Source organism: Paramisgurnus dabryanus, chromosome 2, assembly GCF_030506205.2.
Source record: "Paramisgurnus dabryanus chromosome 2, PD_genome_1.1, whole genome shotgun sequence".
Taxonomy (NCBI): Eukaryota; Metazoa; Chordata; class Actinopteri; order Cypriniformes; family Cobitidae; genus Paramisgurnus; species Paramisgurnus dabryanus.
The window spans coordinates 49,717,248-49,738,257 of NC_133338.1; the positions used below are offsets into that span (position 1 = coordinate 49,717,248).

The 21,010-nt window shown below is 37.2% G+C and overlaps 1 protein-coding gene across 5 annotated transcripts; it reads right to left on the bottom strand.

The window, feature by feature from the left end:
• Window positions 1–40: 40 nt before the first annotated feature.
• Window positions 41–20,748, bottom strand: bmal1b (basic helix-loop-helix ARNT like 1b). Of its 5 annotated transcripts, none has more exons than XM_065261527.1 (20): window positions 20,633–20,748; window positions 16,153–16,216; window positions 12,214–12,273; window positions 11,996–12,134; window positions 11,199–11,219; window positions 10,826–10,894; window positions 8,169–8,207; window positions 7,907–8,064; window positions 7,744–7,823; window positions 7,392–7,484; window positions 5,231–5,348; window positions 4,717–4,866; window positions 4,399–4,645; window positions 2,405–2,511; window positions 2,173–2,323; window positions 2,004–2,086; window positions 1,773–1,881; window positions 1,417–1,513; window positions 695–788; window positions 41–608 (listed from the first exon to the last, which is right to left on the bottom strand). In XM_065261527.1, the coding sequence occupies exons 4-20, from the start codon at window positions 12,124–12,126 to the stop codon at window positions 448–450; spliced, it is 1,908 nt and encodes a 635-aa protein (XP_065117599.1). In that variant the 5' UTR covers window positions 12,127–12,134; window positions 12,214–12,273; window positions 16,153–16,216; window positions 20,633–20,748; the 3' UTR covers window positions 41–447. The 5 variants fall into 5 exon arrangements, with proteins under 5 accessions (XP_065117599.1, XP_065117601.1, XP_065117597.1 ...); XM_065261529.1 differs by having other exon boundaries at window positions 7,744–7,817; window positions 12,214–12,278; XM_065261525.1 differs by having other exon boundaries at window positions 12,214–12,278.
• Between the last annotated feature and the right edge of the window lie 262 nt (window positions 20,749–21,010).

A 21,010-nucleotide genomic window follows, 5' to 3' on the forward strand; every position in this document is an offset into this window, starting at 1 on the left:
TACTTTATTCAGATCATGAAGAGCTATTTTTATTTAAAAAAAAGTCACAGTCCTTTCAGTATACATTCAGATCAAACATTTTAAAAAGCATATGCTTTTAAAAAACAGAAACCGAGAGATGGCAATAAAAACATTATCCAGGGAACAAGAAACTTTTGTTTCCGTATTTTGTTTGTTGTATAGGCTTGAAGTTTGTTTTTTGTTGGATTGTGAAATTAAAGTGTCAGATCATTTTTCTGTCCAGAAAGTGCAATTCTGTGCCAAACAATCAATATAACAGCTAAATATAGTAGGATTTTAAACCAATGAAATGCCACTTTTGGCAGAGCCAATCATAGGACTGACAAAACGTCTTGTACTGTCATAGATGGTCATGACCAAAATAATTGGCCATGGTTACTCGTTGAATATATCGCACTGCATCTGTGAAAGTCTCCTGTAGGCCTCTTATAGTGGCCAGGGCAGGTCACTAAAGTCCACTGGACCTCCTAGACCCGCATCCGCCTCCAGCAGGCTCATAATGATCGCCATGGCAGCCTCATCATGGCTGGGACTGCTGGAGCCTGGCTCATCCATGATATCACCAATACCGATGTGTGAATTATTACCTGTAGATTGAAGAGAGCATTGTAAATTGTTTAAAAAGCACTGCTGACAGATCAGATGAAGTGCCTTAATCGCATTAAAAACATACTTAAAATAGAGCTGTTGGAGTAAGGGTATCCTATGGAGTCCTGGCTGGACATCAGTCCTGCAGAAGGAATGTCTGGAGTTCCAACATTTGCAATCTGACCGGGCAAAAACATAACTTATTTTCTATACCTCTGAAGAATGTTAATAAAATGAGATTAATGTATACATTCTGAAGAGACTTAAATTTGATCTATTTTGAAAGTGCATATACAATTAATCTACCTATGCATTTTTTTTTTATAAAGTAGGTACGCTACAAAAAGTCAAGTCAACTACAATCAAGCTATTTAAGACTGAAATAAGAGGAGGTTTTTTTATGAGATGAGAAATTTTCTGGAAGTTACTTACTAGTCAACTAAATGAATATAAAATGGCAAAGATGAATGCACATTTATATATTGATTCAATAGATTTATAGCATTTTGGGGAAAAAAAACTTGGATTTATTGCATTTTGTGGAAAAAATAATCAGTTTTTATAATAAATCTTTGAAAATCAAATTATGGATTTGAATTTTTAATGTTATTATAACCTGAAGATGCTATGTGAAAGTTTGTAACAGAAAATTGTGGTTTTCATCTCGTCACTTCGTATAGAAAACACATTTTTACCGAAATTAGTCTAAATGGATTTATTGCTTTTTGGAACCAAACTCTTTTATTGCCTACATATATGTGTGACAATAAAGTTTAATCAACTAAACCTCTACAATGGTGTCCTTACCTTCCTGCTTCCAGGTGAGGATGTGTCAGGAGGAGGTGTGCCATTGGTGATATTGAGGGGGCTTGAGCCACAACTGGAAGGGGAGGAGCCTCTTATCCTGTTAATCATATTAGTCAAAGTCAAAATTTTTATCGCAATGTGTACATAGGAGGATCTATTGACAGAAATGCAATATAATATACAATATAATATACATCCAGCTGTCAGTGTTGTATAAAGACCTTACATAATGAACCGTTATGTTTTTAATACCATAGAATGTGTGAACGGTGGACTGAGCTGTTTGGTTGCAATTCGTAACGTCACCACAAGATGCAGCTAAAATCTACACAGTGCATCAAATCAAATAAACTCACCTTTGGATCTCCATCACCTCCTCTGCAATCATGCGGCCGATCTTTCCTGCCCCGGGTCTTGTGCCCCCAGGGATCCCTGGCACAGTCTGAAGAGCACGCTTCCCTGAGCCTGCAGCCAATCAGAAAACATGTAAACAAATAAACAATATAGATTACAAACTCATTCATGGTGATCATTATGTGCACCACTGTTTATTTGTTTATGATGAGAAGAGTGAAAAATAATATTACCAGCTGTAATGACACTGTCCATACTCTGGGGGGAGGAAGTGAGCTGAGAATAGCCAGGATCTGAACCTTCAGGAGAACTGCTCCTACAAACAAACAACACCTGACTTAAGTCAACTAATTCACAACTAATTAAAAGAGTGATAGGATAACCCATGAATTGTTCACTTACGAGACAACCGTATTAGTCGAAACAATGTATTCTACTTCTTTGGTCCAAGGGTTCATGAAACTGAACCAACAACTTCTTAAAGTTATGACAGATCCATCTTTAATCTTGAACTTGTAACTGTTAGTTTTGATCTTCTCTCTCATCTGGAGTACTGTGAAAGAAAATGGTGAGATAATGAAATGCAGACACATCTGGTCTGTGAATATATATGGAGACATTTTCCTTTGGTTACCCTGTCTGTGACATTCAGCAAGATGTCCGATGTCATCCTGGTGAAAATACTCGTAGAACGACGTGCCCAGCAGCTCTTGAGGTAGATAAGCAAGAATGGCCGTAGCCCTAAAATGAAAAGAAGCATTTGTCATTCACAAAGCACAAATGCTTTTACAGTTCTAACAAGGCAGCACAGTAAACCATTGATCTCCTCAAACACAAAATGTTTATTTTATGTAGTAATTTATGCTGCAAAAATATAGATAGAGAGGTAAAAGTTACGGATTGCAAATGTAACGCGATTCGCGTTTCAAACAGAGGTGGCGATGGAGAGCCAAAAGTTACGGATTCCAAATGTAACGCAATTCATGTTTCAAACAGAGGTGGCGATGGAGAGGTAAAAAGTTACGGGTTGTAAATTTAACGTGATTCATGTTTCAAACAGAGGTGGCGATGGAGAGGCAAAAGTTACGGATTACAAATTTAATGCCATTCGTGTTTCAAACAGAGGTGACGATGGAGAGCCAAAAGTTACGGGTTGCAAATGTAACGCGATTCGTGTTTCAAACAGAGGTGGCGATAGAGAGGCAAAAGTTACGGATTCCAAATGTAACGCAATTCATGTTTCAAACAGAGGTGGCGATGGAGAGGCAAAAGTTACGGGTTGTAAATTTAACGCAATTCATGTTTCAAACAGAGGTGGCGATAGAGAGGCAAAAGTTACGGATTGCAAATGTAACGCAATTCATGTTTCAAACAGAGGTGGCGATGGAGAGGCAAAAGTTATGAATTGCAAATGTAACGCGATTCGTTTCAAACAGAGGTGGCGATGGAGAGGCAAAAGTTACGAATTGCAAATGTAACGCGATTCGTTTCAAACAGAGGTGGCGATGGAGAGGCAAAAGTTACGAATTGCAAATGTAACGCGATTCATGTTTCAAACAGAGGTGGCGATGGAGAGGCAAAAGTTACTGATTGCAAATGTAACGCAATTCATGTTTTAAACAGAGGTGGCGATGGAGAGGCAAAAGTTACGAATTGCAAATGTAACGCAATTCTTGTTTCAAATAGAGGTGGCAATGGAGAGCCAAAAGTTACGGATTCCAAATGTAACGCAATTCATGTTTCAAACAGAGGTGGCGATAGAGAGGCAAAAGTTACGGGTTGCAAATGTAACGCAATTCATGTTTCAAACAGAGGTGGCGATAGAGAGGCAAAAGTTACGGGTTGCAAATGTAACGCGATTCATGTTTCAAACAGAGGTGGCGATGGAGAGGCAAAAGTTACGGATTGCAAATGTAACGCGATTCATGTTTCAAACAGAGGTGGCGATGGAGAGGCAAAAGTTACGGATTGCAAATGTAACGCGATTCATGTTTCAAACAGAGGTGGCGATGGAGAGGCAAAAGTTACGAATTGCAAATGTAACGCGATTCATGTTTCAAACAGAGGTGGCGATGGAAAGGCAAAAGTTACAAATTGCAAATGTAACGCGATTCATGTTTCAAACAGAGGTGGCGATGGAAAGGCAAAAGTTACAAATTGCAAATGTAACGCGATTCTTGTTTCAAACAGAGGTGGCGATGGAGAGGCAAAAGTTACCAATTGCAAATGTAACGCGATTCGTGTTTCAAACAGAGGTGGCGATGGAGAGGCAAAAGTTACGAATTGCAAATGTAACGCAATTCATGTTTCAAACAGAGGTGGCGATAGAGAGGCAAAAGTTACGGGTTGCAAATGTAACGCAATTCATGTTTCAAACAGAGGTGGCGATAGAGAGGCAAAAGTTACGGATTGCAAATGTAACGCAATTCATGTTTCAAACAGAGGTGGCGATAGAGAGGCAAAAGTTACTGATTGCAAATGTAATTAGCTGTCACGCTAAATTAAAAGTTGGTCAAAACCAAAAAAACGCAACCAGTTCTAGTTTGAGAGCAATGGTATTATTTTATGTATGGTCACATTATTTACCCTAAATGCGTTTCATTGTTAAATACAAATCTAAGCACTTGCCTTTGGTCCACAAAGACAAACTTCCCATCAATGGCATGGCGTGAGACAAACTCCGTGGGCTTCACTCGGATGTCTCCGTTCGTGGGTTGAGGGACAATGTGAGAATGCAATCGGCCGATGGCCACCAAGCAGCTAAGATTACAGCCTTCATTATCAGGTTCATTGTCTTCATCTAAGCCCATCTTTGTGGGCGGCCAGCTCTTCAGATAGCCGGTGCTATGGATGGTACAGAAGCTTTTGCGATCGGCTGCAGAGAGAATACATTTAGTGCATTCAAATTTTATAATCTTACTTGTTATTCCTGAAGAAATGATGTACCTTTCTTTTTGGAGCACGTGGAGGCAAAGTCTTTGTCCTCCATTTTGACAAGGGGCCTGTTGCACTTCATTCTGCAGAAGAAGGAGCGGCGGGACCCAGAACGAGGTCTAGAGGGGCCGAGGGCGATGTCTGCCCTAACTGGTAACCCGGCTGGGAAAACAAAACATGCTTATGATTATTCCTTCATAGATAATGCAATCCCAGAATGAATGCACTGTGACAAGTAAAGAAGTAAATTGATACAAAGTATTTGTGACCCTGTCTGTAAAATCCAGACTAAAGTCTTAAAATCTAATTTTAAGATAAGCAGCATCCCAGTTTTATTTCGATTTAATTTAATTTTTGAAATCACCCTAATCAATCTCTGAGTTTTTCACAAAATGTAGGAGGATTTTATGTAGTAAAACAATAAATTACATTTTCACCAGCAGGTTCACATATTTTAGCAAGTGAGGACAATGTTTTGCATAAAAATGTGTAAAGCTCTTATGATACAGGAGTTCAGCTAACTCACTCTTAGCATCGATGAGTCTCTCACGTGGCACCGTGTCAGACGAGGAGAGTTGCTCTTTCACTTTCGCAATATCTTTAGGATGCAAATAATCGAACAAACTCTGGCCAATCAGATCGTTCTGAAAGATAAAGAGAGCGGTGACATTACAGTCTGATGAAATCATGAGGTTTCTATACATAAACTGTGTCCCAATTCGAAGGCTGGGTTCTTCGAAGGACGCATCCTCAAAAGTGAGGACTCGTTCCCTGAAGGTCGCAGCCATCTGAAGTCTGCGAAGAGAACTGAAATAAGGCAATCTAGCCTTCGCAGGATCCATAAGTTGTGTCACCTGCTGTACGCACCCACCGAGCCTGTCAGTGGGACACATCGTAGACTTTTCTGATATATATTGATATATATATAAATATTGATATATATAAATATTAATTTTATTTTAGAATATATGATACGCTGATATAGATTAAGCTAACAAACAGAATATCAAATTAATCAACCTTAGAAATATCCAGCCAATACTGGCGCGCAATAAATCAGAGAAAGAAGTTCGCATTTTTACCAACCAGTGTTTTTAAAAGAAGTTTACCAGCCACCACTAGCATTTTTATGATTTTCACAAAAGTTAAATGCCTTCCAAAAAATGTTCTTCTTTAAATATATAAACATACAATATATCAAATAAAAGATCAGGGGCCTCATTTATAAACGTTGCGAATGCACAAAAGAAGGCGTACGCCACTCTCTACGCAATACTTGTTATTTATAAAAAGCAAACTTGACGGGAAAATGTGCTGTCCGTCACGCAAGCTCTGACCCAGGCGTACGCACAAAAACGGGTGAAATGAGAAAAGGCGACACCGTCGGCAGATGGAAGAAACACGTGAAAGTGAAAGTGAAAATGACAACACTGCCTCTCATAAATAACATGAAGACTTCACAAAGCAAGTCTTACAATTAACAGCCTACACGAACACCCGTTTGATCGATCAGCAGTGAAACAAAAAAAATCAATCGAAAATTACAGCAGAAATTCAAATGAACACATATTTGCTAAAAGAAAAGTGAAATATGTTCTGCAATAATATTGGCATGTTGTGCAATTCATCCTCATAAAGAATATAGTTCACAGAACGAAATAATGTACAAAACTGATATTCTCGTCAATGTAGCCGTCTGGCGGAGCAGATATAGATGCAATTACATAGACAGATAGATAGATAATTAAGGAGATATATAGATAGATAAATAAATAGATAGATGTATTAATTGTCCACTGGGGAAAGTTGTTTTCATAGTAAACCATATCTTCATAATCTACGGAATTATGGTATTCATGCATATGCCTTTAGTGTGTTTTATTTTTGATAAAACAATGTATGGAGTATGTCTCAACCATTCAGTAAGCAACAAGAAATTACATTTGCGCTGAACAATGTCCCATTTCCCCCACCCATGGCAGACACACTCTCAATGCCTTAGTAATGCCAACACTGTGCCCTCCAAACAACATTTTCACCTCGCCAACGATAACTTCTACTTCACATTGAGTGAAGTTACGTTTTTTTGATTTCCTCTCTGTGTTTGCCATGATTTCGCAATCAATGCATATTAACTTGTGGGCGTTTCACGGACTATTTATGGGCAACTATGGGCGTGTCATGAAGCCGCAAAAGCTGAGCTACATTTAGAATTGATTGTGATTTATTAAGGGAAAAATGCGTAGGATGTGCGTGCGCACGGTTTTATAAATCCGAATATTTCTGTGCGTACCCGCGTCCTATGTTTCATCCGTACGCCACTTCTGACGCAAATCCTACGCAAAGTTTTATAAATGAGGCCCCAGACCCTTTGCTTTTAAACAAAAAACTTTTATCATATCATCATATTGTTCTTCATGAGTTTTTACTATTTCTTGATCAGTGGATGCTTTATTGTTTTATAAGTTGGGTAGCAGCGCCACCTTGTGCTTAATAGGAGAAATATGGATTGCCGTAAAAACTCGTTATTGGAATGGATGCTTTTTCTCTTAATTGACGAGATAACTCGTTAATTGCGGGGATATAGTTAAACAGCCTTCAAATTGGTTGCTGTGACACAATCGGTCTTAGAATGCAGCCTTCGAATTGGGACACAGCTACTGTGTATTAACAATAAAATGCCTTACCTGGCTGTAATTCAAAATCTTGTCCACAGACTCAGACACAAACAGAATCTTTCCCCGATCACAGCCCACAACGAAAAGAAAACCATCAGCTGCCTAAAATCCGGAAATATTTATTTATAAATATTATAACAGCTAATGTGTAATTACCAAATAAATAAATGGACATGAAATAGTGATGAGACTTTTAATTATCTGATTTGGTAAGAAGATAAAGACCACAGAGTGTTACGACAGAAACGCACCATAAAAAATACAGTTTAGTGGTCAATGTAAAAACTTTTTGAACACAGAATGACATGACTGACCAATCAGATTTAACTATTACAAAATATCTAACATTTAAGTCACCTACTCTTAATATTAAGTCCTTTAGTTCATCATCTGATAAGAAGGCAGGCTTGTAGTTAGCTTCAGTGTAGGGGTTGGCTGCACCTTAAATAAACAGAAGTTACAGCTTGATTTATATGGACTTTGACGGTATTGGACTGTTAAAATGAGAATAGTGTGAATCTCACCTCGTAGTGTTTTCATATGTTGCACGGCCATACGCAGTACAGTGAGTTTGTCCAGTTTACGTGACATGGCGTTGCAGGTAGGCACTAAAGAAGCCAGCTCATCAATAAAACTGTTCATCTTATCTCTGCGTCTCTTCTCTATCTGACTGTGAGCTTCCCTGTGGGATAAAACAAAAGCAGGCAATATTGGAAATGTTACAGCTGGAAGTCATGAAGTATGTCTGTACAGTGATAAAATATAAAAACGTCTGGATTACACCACCTTGCATTCTTCATCCGACCCTGGTCATCAACACAGTCCCTATTCACAGAAGAAAGTAACTGGTTAATAGTATAGAGAATAAATAAAAAACTGCTAAGTTTTCAATGACAGTAAAACCAGTTGGCAAGTATTAAAAAAAAATATTTGTTTACAGATGCCATTTTTTGTTAAAATAAAAGAGACGCTCGCGTTTGCCAGATACTCGCATAATCTCATGCATAATCAGAGTTTAGTGTTAAGGAAATCTCTTGCGTGTATTTTGTTAACGTGATCGTCTCTTTTATCATAAACTGTTTTGACGCATGTGCAGCAGGCACTTATTTTGACAAAACACGTGATGCACATAATTCATAAAAAAGAAACAAACACATATTTTGAAAACGGAAGCAACACACATGACACTCCAAACACTTATTTTGAATTAGCACCCCTCGGATGAGCAGTCACGAGCCGCCACTGATAAACCCACAAACAAAAAAAAAGCAGCAGCTTGTCGTGTATGATTCGTGTAAGACCAGCAGTAATGAAGGTAAATAGACAGTGACTTTTGTGGCAGTTTAAGTTAAATCACTCCTCAGCTTGGCCCATCTTTGTTCTTACTGTCACAAGTGGAAATGCCTATGAAGAAATGCACGCAATTATTTTTTAACTGACGAGAGGGGTTCTAGTGAACCAATCACAGCGCTTGCTGTGTCTCAGCGGAGTCGCAGAAGCCCCTCCCATGACGCGAATTTCCACGTGAATTTCTCGAATGACTAGAATTTCACGCGCGGCAATGAAGCGAGTGAACTCAAATGTTCAAGCGGGTGTAAATTTTACTCAATTAAAAGTAAAAGTGTCTGGCCAGAATTATACTTGAGTAAAAGTAAAAAGTAGCACATTAAAATTGTACTTGAGTATTAAAAAAGTAAAAGTAACCGGAAGAAGGAAAACGAGAGATTCATGTTTAAGCTTTCTCTAAAAACATGAAGTGAATGAACCACATACAAGGTTTTATCCTTTACAACTGTTTGTATTTAATTGTATTTCATTATCAAACTATAAGACTAGTGCATAATTTCCAACATGATCTCACAAAGTTCAGTGGTATAGTCACAGAATTTTTTGCTCATTTATCCGTGTCATTGTCACGGATCTCCGCATTTTTCCGTGTCTGTCCCATGGACTTTCTTTTACGTGTCAGTTTCACATATTGATTACTCAATTGTTTTTCCTATTTTTAAACCATTTTCACATGGGTTTGGGGTTAGATTTGGGCTTTGGGTTAGGATGTCACTTTAACTATTGGTTTATACTATTTTTTCCATACTTTTAAACAATTGTCACCTGAAGTTAGGGTTAGGAGTTGGGTTTGGATGTCATTTTATGTTACAGAAAGTCGTTCTAACCCCAAACCAACGGGAAAATAGTAAGAAAATAGGAGAAACAATTGAGTAACCAATACGTGAAACTGACACGGAAAAGAAAGTCTGTGGTACAGACACAGAAAAATGCAGAGATCCGTGACAATGAATTTTAGTATGCAACATGCTACTCAAAATTGTAAAACCTCGAACTTAACTTAAATTTCAAGCTCTATCCAGCCTCTCACAGGGAGCCGATGCAGGATAAGGTGTATTAGACCTTTTTCACACTGTAAGTCCAAATCCCATTTTGTTGCATATCCGATAGGAGTCCAATCACATTTAGAACGGTGAAGGGCTAAAAACCACATGAAATCTGTTTTTCTAATCCGTTTCAGGCTACATCCAGAGGTGGTTTGTAATCCATTTCAGTCTTACCATCCTGATCGCATTTGTGTAGCTTTTCGGTTACGTCATGCTGTCACGTCACATAAAACACATCAGACGTCGAGGCAGATTGTCATGCCAGTGCGACGTCATTGCCATAGAAACAGTGCAGATAATCCGGAAAATGGCTACAGGATGAACAGATCGGATCTGAACAGTTGTGAAACACAATGTGGACAGTGAGTCTGTCAAATTAGATATGCACCAAAATTTGGACTGACAGTGTGAACAAGGTATTAGTCTTGATAGAGAGGCAGCAAACAGCAGGAAACGTGTCACACTTCATGTGTTGTCGATTTCAAAGAAGCAAAAAATCTTCATCATCAGATGATCTGTTGGCCAATTCCTTAGTGTGGTCCAAAGGCTCCAGAATAAATAACATTTCAATTAAACTGACCATCAGCGCAATTCAATTGGTTTGACAGAGCAAGCAAAACTAGATCTCTAAAATAGAAGTACTTTTTGACTGTAAATAAAATTGTAAGGAGTAAAAAGTACTTTTTTTCTTTAAAAAATGTAATTAAGTAAAAGTACTGATTTTTAATTGTACTCAAGTAAAGTAAAAATCCCCAAAAATAATACTTAAGTACAGTAATCAAGTAAAAGTACTCAAGTACTTTACACCTCTGTTGTTCATGATATTCACATACAAACTAACAGTAAAATCTGATGACATCTGTCTATCTTATGCTGCTGTAAACTGGATGCTGAACCCGCTTAACTACTGATTTAGTTACCGTAGTTAGCACAGCAAGGATTTTGCTCTTAAGTGTTAAGACATCTCCTGCATGTACAAAGCGCTGGAGTATATTTGTCATTAAATTATGATTTAACCATTTCTTTGTCTCCTCGTCAATACTCACTGACCATTCAATCTCAGGAAATTGTGAGTGATGTAAGTTTGGGATGAGGAACCTCATCCATGAAGCTTCAGATCTGAGAGGATAAAATTGGTATATTTCTCACAAACAAGAGGGGTTGTATATATTTTAACTCGATTTAATATGCCTGTGCTCAAAGGGGGCTTTCAAAACACACAAGGGTACTCAGATGGTGATTCCATGATATATAACAATGATTATAGTAGTCAAGACATCATGGTTGTGTGAATTAAACAATACCATGATGTTCCCATCATGGTAGTGCTCACAAATGACATTAACATTCATTTTATGGTACTGCATGTCTTTAAGGTATGGGGTGAACACCAGTAAAAGAAATAAATGTTTTTGATACTCACTCAAAAGAAAATCCATCAATGCTGTGAAAAGACAAACATTCATAGTTTTACTTTCACCACATTTAAATTAATGCATTTTATTTGATATCATTCACTGTTAAAAATTAAATTTTAAACAATTTTGAAATGAAAATGCCAGACTTTGGCTAGCTAAAAGTGTCTAAAATGATACTGAGCTATACACACGGCAAAAAATGACTTTCTTACTTAGTATTTTTGTCTTGTTTACAGTAGAAATATAAAAAAAAATTAAATGAAGATAATTTTTCTTAATGAGCAAAATGACAAAACAAAAATTTGTCTAGTTTTTAGACAAAAAATATACAATTTAAGTGAGAAAAAATCTTGAAAAAAAAAAGTTTACTTTTTTCTTAGACACTTAATTCAAGAAAAATTTGCTCACCCGACTGGCAGATACTTTTGCTTGTTTTAAGCACACATTCACTTAAATTTGAAATGTTTTGTCTAAATCTAGACTCATTTATCTTCTTAAAAAAATTGGTATTTATTTGATATTTCCAAATAAATTTGAAATATTCAATTTAAATTTTCAAATATTTTTTTTTAATTATATTTATTAATATTTAATAGTTGAAATACGTTTAATATTTTAAAGGCTAATTGACACTGATCCGACACCAACGCAGATAAAACTTTTATTTTTAATTATAATGTCATTTGTTGGCTTTCATCAATATGAAATAGCCATAAAAGTATTAAAACCTTTATTAAATTAAAAGTAATAATAAACATAAACTGACATGAATCCATATGAATGTAAATGATGTAGCTCTTACTCAAAGTCAGTGGAGCTGCTCTTTCTCTTGCGAGTGTAATCCAAACCCATTGAGCTGCAAATCAGGTCTGTGGAATCGGCGGACAGGAACTCGTTCATCGTGGAGGAGATGTCCATTCTTTGGTCTGCCATCAGATCGTCTGTATACCAAAAAAATCTGTCAGTATTTTAAAGAAAAGTGGAGGCAGACATACACAGGTAACTTTACTGTAGACTTACCACAGAGATTGACAAAGGCCACTCTTACTTCACCATCTCATGAGGCTTTCTGCAACAATTCTGCTCTGCAAGGTAAGAAGTTAGCAGTATAACAAACCCTAAAAGGAAACTGAGCATTTTATAAACTGGGTACAAGAGAAGGATGCCCCTCCTGAATGTGACAGATGGGCAACAACCGCACTCTGTTAGATACGATCAGGATATCAAACCACATAGACTAAACCTTCAGCTACCTTTTCATAACCCCATATAGAATAAAAAAAATAAAAGGGGTCAGATATCGACTGGTTTGCTTTCACTTCCTTTATTTACAGTATAAAGCACCAGCAAACCAAAGTGCTGTACAATCAAGATATACAGAAAACATAAAAATGCATTTATTAAAAGAAATAAAAAAAAATCACAGCCAAACACATAATAAAACAACATAGCCCACTCTCTCAAAGGATAAAGACAAGAAATACTTCTTGACACTGGTTTTAAAAGCACTAAAAAGATGTTCATGTGGAAAAGCTTTGACTGTTAGCCAAATTATGTTTAATATTAGTGATGCACCGATGTATTGTCCACCGATACCGATTATTTATTAATTAACTGCATGAAGGCAATAAGTTGCATGTCTGTTGCATAATCAATTATTATCAAAAATAATTAAATTCTTCCCAAAAAAAGATAAAATCCGTACGAAATATAGATTGTCAGAGGTGCGATGGGGGAAATAGTAAATCACGTAATTAATCATGTGAAAGATTATTCATTCACGTGAGCCATGAGTAAGAGCATTTCAGGAAAATGTCTGCGGTCTGGGTTTTTTTTCAAAATCTCGGATGAAGATCAAAAATTACCAAAAATGTATCTTACTTTGTGCCTCTCTTATTATGTTGGTCAATTGAATGTTATATACAGTCATTCCAGAAAAACGCAGAGTTTTTTTGTAATTGTTGCAGGCAAAAATACTTCTTGTTGCGGCATGTTTTCTTAAAAATATGATGGAATATGCGGGATATTTATGCAATTTTATGCGATGAAATTGCGTGAACTTGCAAAAATTGTGTGAATTTGCAAAAACTGTTTGCAGCTTTTGCAGCTTTTCAATGATGTTCATGTCACATAATCACGTCACTTCATAACGGTCCCATGGCAACAGGGGACATGGCTGCGCTTGTGTGAAGTAAATGCATTTTTTTTTTACTTTCTGCTAAGATATATGTGATTTTTGCTATGAAAACGTAAGAATTATGAAATCATGCAAGCCCTGCATAGTTTGCGCACGGAAATCTGCAATTTTTGCTGCAAAAGTGCGGCATATTTTAAAAAATGCGGCCCCCGCATAAATATGCAGACTTTGGCTGATTATGCGTTGAATCATGCAGTAAAAATAATTTGATGCAAAAATATACTAGCTAATAGGTCTGTTTAGGATTGTTTACAAGTGTGTTATATCGGCATTGGCCAATAGTTGTCTGTTTTAAACGATATTGGCAACAAAAAAAAAAATCATATCGTGCATCCCTATTTAATATTCATGCAAGCGAAACTAATTATTATTAGTATTAGTTATTAGTAAGGAAGCATGCAATTCAAAGCAATATTTTTGCAGATTATCTTGATTGGTTCTTGTTTCTCCTAAAATTTCAAAAATAAAAAACGGTTCTGTGGCAAACACCTCAACATATAGTTACTTACATCCTGTAAAAAAGGGTTTGTTGGTTAAGTTACCTGGTTGCCTTAATATTTTGTGCAGCTATACACTCAGTTTATTTTAAAGCTATACAGCTTAAAATAAAGGTGCTTCACATTGCTGGGTTTCCATCAAAACGTGAAGCATATATTTTCAAAATTTGCAAAGAAAAAAGAAAAACTAACATATGCAAATTTGGTGCGTTTCCTTGAAGTTGTTCAAGCGAATGATGGTAAACTAGCACCCAATAGTAAATAAAACAAGGCACTCTTAGAAAATGAAGACAGAACTGCATTTATATATGATTGGGCAAGTTATAAAAGAAGAAGGAATGCTGCATTTTTAATGCAGGCACTAGCAGCAAGGGCATTACGATAATGTCGAGCCCCATATATGGTAAAGACAACGTCAGCAAAAACAGCTAGACGGTCAGTCCCGTGGGTTTAATGTTCGTTATGTCAAAATTTACTCTGCAAATGTGTTTCCATCTCCCATTGTTTGTATTTGCTCTTTTTCGCATGTCAAAAACCACCTGAAGCGAGCTTAAAAACGTTTTTTTTTGTGAATTTTTATTTGAAATTTGGCATTTCCATCAATCGTTTCTGATGGGATAACTTCAAAGTGCACATTAAATCATGGTGATGGAAACATAGCTATAGAAGAACCATTTTTGGCTAAATAATAAGTTTTTGTAGTAAAAATGGTTGTTTAGATTATAAAAAGGCTTTAAAGAAATGGTTCTTCTAAGACTAAATTTTCTAAAAATGGTGGCACCTTTTTTTTAAGGGTGAACAATAATGTTTGTTTTAACTTTTATTGCAGACTTTGGTAACTTGCAAATCACACACTGAGACATGTGCCCGAACCCATGTAACACTGTTCTCTTTTATATAATCATTATCTCTGACCTATTTGTCACCAGCTTACTGTACACCTGATCCAGATGACCTGGCAAACTCAGGGTGACATGACACACAATTCGACTAGAGCTCTGATTAACACCACAAGATCCCCACGCCACCCGCAGCCCCAGGGTCACCCTATCCATTACTGAAGGGAAAATCATTTACTCTAACAAGTTAACCATCTGTCTTTATTCACCTGTCATTTGAAATGTGAAAAACTAAATGCAAGCAGTCTTACAGTACTCTATTTACTTGGAATTCAATTATTAATCTTCACCATGACGTTACCATGCATGATTGCAGCTTTCTGCAACAAACATGAATGAGAAGTCAAATCATGTTAGGTTTCTACACTGGCAGATAAAATGGTCAATAAAAAATGCTCCCTAGGTAACACTGGGGTGGCGGCACCCTTCAAAATTACACCTTTGCACCTAAAGAGATCATATTAGTACATCAAAGGTACATATTGGTACATATCTGTACCTAAATGGTACATCTAAGGATACTGCCACAGTGACACCTTTGAACCGTTTTTTTTTTTTTTTTTTTTTTTCGGGAACAGGGTATTATAGAGAATTATGGATGGGCTCTTCTCTCTTATCTAAATAATGTCTGTTACTTTTTTGCACACTTTATATTAATAAAGGAACAATAACTGTTAAAAATGTAACGTTGGCATTATAGTGGTCTAAACGTTGAGAGCGTGCCTTTGTTACAAATTAACCACATCAAGATGACATCAAAATAATGTACAGTAGGTTACATCAGAAGAAAGTAAAGAAAAGACCATCTGTGTGATTGTCAGGCGGTTCACAAAAGCAGCGCTGGTGAATGTAGGTCACTTGTGTAAGTCTGTTCATTTACAAGATGTTAATAAAGAAGGAAAAGAGCGGACATCATTTATCTGAATTTCATCAATGACTTAATGGACAAAATGAAAAGTTTAAATGATAAATAATTCAGTGTTTAAAAAGCAAGTCTGATCCATTTACTCCAGGCACCCTACTTCAATTGATTCATACAAAAACCTATAAAAACAATTATAAGCTGATCATGATGCACAGTTTTTGCATTCCTACATATTCACAACACATTTATTACAATACTGGTTTGAAAGCATTCTGGTTACTCTTTACAGAGAGTAATTGCTTCAATATACTGTCATCATTTCCATACCCTGAATGACTTTTCCTCCATGAAATGCAAAAAGACCACATTTATTTTCCGTACAGTAAAAGCAAATGAAGACAGGTGCTGTTAAGCTAAAGCCATATGATATCTAAAATTGAACCATTCCTTTAAATTTGTATGAGACTCTCCGTTTCAAAATATCCTAAAGCACATCTTTACCTCAGAGAGCAGCCGTCTCCTCGCACCTCTGACTTCTGTTGAAACGCACAAACAGGCACCGGACCTGAGGGAGAACAAGCCGTAGACGAAACACAAATTGAGAATAACAGTAGTACTTGTCCTCTATACCGGTAAGTGTATGCAAATTTATCAGCAGTGGTGAAGACTGGGGTGAGTAATTTCTATGACTGGGGCAGCAGATGGTGTACTGAAGCAAAGGATCATGGGAGGACAGAAGGTCTGACTTCAACGTACTGACTGGAGTGTGGAAAGCAAGCTCCTTAAAAGACTGACTGACCGCAATCCCTGACATGATCTATCAACTTCACCTGGACAGCATGATGCCCAAACAGGTTACACAACAGACATTATTGTCGAACAGCACCTATTTACTAAAGATGAATATAATTTATCACTGAGGATAACAAGAAACATACTGTATTTTTCTTATGGATGTAGAGTACATTCCTTCAAGGCTGATGAGACAATTCTCTATTTATTCTGTAATGTCAATGTTCCTATGATGACCCAACATAAAGAATGCCCCAAAGATGCCCAAAGTATGGAAATGGCTCTATGATGCTCAAAAATTATGAATGCCCTATGATGTTGACGTCTAAATAATACTGAATACTCTCCTGGATACTAAAAGACTCTCTTTGATGCCCAAATTAGCAGAATACCGCAAAGATGCCCCCCCCCAAAAAAACCTCTTTGATGCTCACCCATATGATGTCCAAAAAAATAATAATTATTCCTCTGTTATGCCCAAATATGCTGATGCTCATATGATGCTGCCAAAAAAAAACTGAATGCCTCTATGCTCAAAAATGCTGAAAACCCCTATGATTCTGCTGTCCAAAAAATACAGAATACCTCTGTGATGCCTAAATTTGCTAAATGCCCCTATGATGACCAAAAATCCTGCAATCCATATGATCCCCAGAAATATGAGCCCCAACATACAGAATGCCCCAAAGATGCCCAAAGAACTAAATGCCTCTATGATGCTCAAAAATGCTGAATACCCCTATGATGTTGATGTCCAAAAAATAGTGATATACTCAATGTCCAAATTCACTGAATGCCCCAAAGATGCCCAAATAACAGAATGCATCTATGATGCTCAAAATGCCGAATACCCTATGATGTTGATGTCCAAATAATACTGAATACTCTCTGTGATGCCCAAATTTGCTAAATACCCCAAAGATGCCCCCAAAAAACAGAAGAATGCCTCTATGATGCTCAAGAAGTGGACACCCATATGATGTCCAAAAAATAATAATTCCTCTGTGATGCCCAAATATTCTGAATACCCCTTTGCCCAACATATTAAATGCCCGAAGGATGCCCAAAAACGGAATGCATCTATGAGGCTCAAAAATGCTGATTAGGGCTGTCACTTTTTATTCGATATTCGAATATGCATTCGAACATGACGTGAAATATCCGTATTCGAACTTCAAATAAACCATCCGGTTTTTTAAATGCCATATGTAATGCATTTTTTACAGTAACACCTCGTAATAGGAAGGAGGCTGAGAGTGAGACCGACGACGGCAACTGTGCGCAAGAGAGGGAATCAAATTTGACTAACATGAACCTAATGTGCATGTGAAGATAGAATTATAGTTTGTATATAAAATGACATATTAATGTTTATAGTGTTAAATATTATAGCAGAATAAAAGCTTGTGTTAATACGTTCGCATTATGAAATTAGCATGAATGAAGATAATTTTATTATTTTTACAACGCAATGTAAACTTTATATTAAACAACAACAGCATTTGTCTTGTAAACGGATTTTAAATGATCATGTGCTGACTGTCACGCGTCACATAGACGACAGAGTCAAGTGAGATCTGCTTAACTCAGCGGTAAGTTTGATTTCATCTCAAGTATCAAAGGGTTTGTGCTCTCTATCATTGAAAACGGGCGAGCAAACAGCACGCGCAGGGTTAATGTACTCTCCACTGACGGCTCACAAACGCGGCTCACAAACGGCTATGTATGTGTCCTTGTTGTCAATGATTACTTCTCACAAACACGCTCAAGCGCGGGATATGTGAGCTTGTAAATGACGGGCATTAAATCTGCAGAAATCCGCAGAGTTTTCTGCCGAAATCTGCGGGCGCGAATTCCGTTTGGCTCCTGCTGCTGTTTAAGTTGTCACGTTATTGTCTGTAACTGTTCTGAATCGGTTTTTCATATATAAGTTTTGTATTCATAAGTTGATTACCTGCTGTTTCAAACATTAAGTAAAAAGGTAATCCAGACAGCCCAGTTTATGACTGTCACTGTTAATAATTTTGTGATTGAATCTCCATTACGGTGGGTTTTTGATGCGCGCCGGGGGGGGGGGGGGCAGATATTCGAATATATCCGGATACATTGCATGATATTCGAAATCCGTTCGAATTTGATTTTTCTCAAAAGTGACAGCCCTAATGCTGATACCCATATGATGTCCAAAAATCCTGAATGTCTCTGTGATGTCCAAATATGCTGAATGCCTCTATGATACCCCAAAATACTGAATCCCTATATGATCACCAAAAATATTGAATACCTCTATTTTGCCTAAACATATCAAAGGCCCCAAGGATGCCCAAAAAAAGAATCCCTCTATGATGCCCAAAATTACTGGTATCCATATGAAGCCCAGAAATGCTGAATACTCACCTGATGCCCAAAAATACTGAATGTCTGTATGATGCACCAACACACAGAATGCCCCAAAAATGCCCCAAAAAACAATGCCTCTATGATGGTCAAAAATATCCCTGAATATCCCTATCATGTTGATGTCCAAAAATACTAGATTTTCTCTGTGATACTGAAATAATCTCTATGATGCCCAAATTGATTCGCTGAATGCCCCAAAGATGCCCAAAAACTTAATGCCTCTATGCTGCTCAAAATGCTGCACACCCATATAATGTCCCAAAAAAATTCTCTGTGATGCCCACATATGCTCAATGCCCCAAAGATACCCCCCCCCCCCCAAAAAAAACCAGAATGCCTCTAAAATGCTCAAAATGCTGCATACCAATATGATGTCCAAAAATACTGAATGCCTCTGTGATGCCCAAATATGCTGAATGCCTCTATGATACTCAAAAATACTGAATCCTCCTATGATGCCCAAAAATACTGAATGTCCTTATGATGTCCAAAAATACTGAATGTCTGTATGATGACCCAACATACAGAATGCCCCAAAGATGCCCAAAAATACTGATATCCATATGAAGCCCAGACATGCTGAATGTCTGTTTGATGCCCCAACATACTGAATGCCCCAAAGATGCCCAAAAAACTGAATGCCTCTATGATGCTCAAAAATACTGAATACCCTATAATGTTGATTAATACTGAATAATACTGTAATACTGAATACTCACTGTGATACTGTAATACTCTCTGTGATGCCCAAATTTGCAGAATACCCCAAACATGCTCCCAAAAACTGAATGCCTCTATGATGCTCAAAACTGCTGCATACCCATATGATGTCCAAAAATACTGAATGCCTCTGTGATGCCCAAATGTGCTGAATGCCCCTATGACATCCAAAAATGCTGCATACCCATAAAATGTCCAAAAATACTGAATGCCTCTGTGATGCCCAAATGTGCTGAATACCCCTATGAAACCCAAAACTGCTGCATACCCATATGATACCCCAAAATACTGAATACCTCTGTGATGCTAAAATGTGCTGAATGCCCTTATGATGCCCAAAAATACTGAACACCTCTACGACCACCAAAAATGTTGAATAACCCTATTTTGCCCCAACATATCGAATGCCCCAAGAATGCCCTAAAAACTGAATGCCTCTATGATGCTCAAAAATGCTGAATACCCCTATGATGCTGCTGTCCAAAAAAATACAGAATACCTCTGTTATGCCTAAATTTTCTGAATGCCCTAAAGATGCTCAAAAATACCCTGATACCCAGAAATGCTGAATACGAAAAATACCGAATGCCCCTGCCAGACATACTGAATCTCCCTTTGATGCCCATAAATACTAAATGTCCCTATGATGCCCCAAAATACTAAATCTCCCATGTCCAAAAATGCTGAATACCCCATGATGCCCCAAATACAGTATCCTGAAACACCGCACCGGGACATGTTGTGCATACAGTTATAGATAAAAGCGCTCTATCATTATTTGAGAGACAGACTTTAATGCGATCAGACCAAGAGTTTAAACATGTTGACTTGTACAAATGTCATCAGTAGTGACACAGAGACTTGTAATCTGTATGACAGCTTGGGTTGCATAGAAATAGCTACATAATAAAATAATACTGAAAATAGTCATTACTAGTCTACCGCTTTATTAAAAGTTAAAGGACTTCACTAGAGGTGACAATATAAAAAAGCAGTGCATCGTTTTAAGATATAAAATAAACATTACACAACTGAACACGTTTAGCAAACACATTAATAATATACTTACATGGAGAAGGCAGAAAAGCACATGTATGATCAGTCGTATGTGGACGGCACTAGTATTAGTTATTACTCGCTATGACCTACTTTCCTGTGGCTGGCATAACTAAGCGGACCACTAACCTACTTAATGAACCAATCACGTTTCTGCGTTGACTAAGCGCTGACATTTTTATCCAATCAGAAAGCGCCTTGATTTTCAAATAGCGAATGAGAAAACACACAGCAAGAGCTCAGCCAATAAGCATTCTCCATTTATTGCACCATTGCATTTACAGGTCTAGTAAGGTCTAGCGGTGGATTTAGAAAAGAAAGCGTAAGGTGTATTTTTGTATTTATCATAGAAGATCTGTTTGATTTAGCATGGAAATAATGTATGTTTTCC

What these genes read in the sequence shown, in the direction of transcription:
- bmal1b (XM_065261527.1), bottom strand. Translation starts at nt 12,126, where the DNA reads ATGGCAGACCAAAGAATGGACATCTCCTCCACGATGAACGAGTTCCTG. An exon ending in AGCAGCTCCACTGACTTTGA is followed by an intron (nt 11,220 to 11,995) that starts GTAAGAGCTACA and finishes GTCTTTTCACAG; the next exon opens with CATTGATGGATTTTCTTTTG. An exon ending in TTTGTCTTTGTGGACCAAAG is followed by an intron (nt 2,512 to 4,398) that starts GCAAGTGCTTAG and finishes TTTTCATTTTAG; the next exon opens with GGCTACGGCCATTCTTGCTT.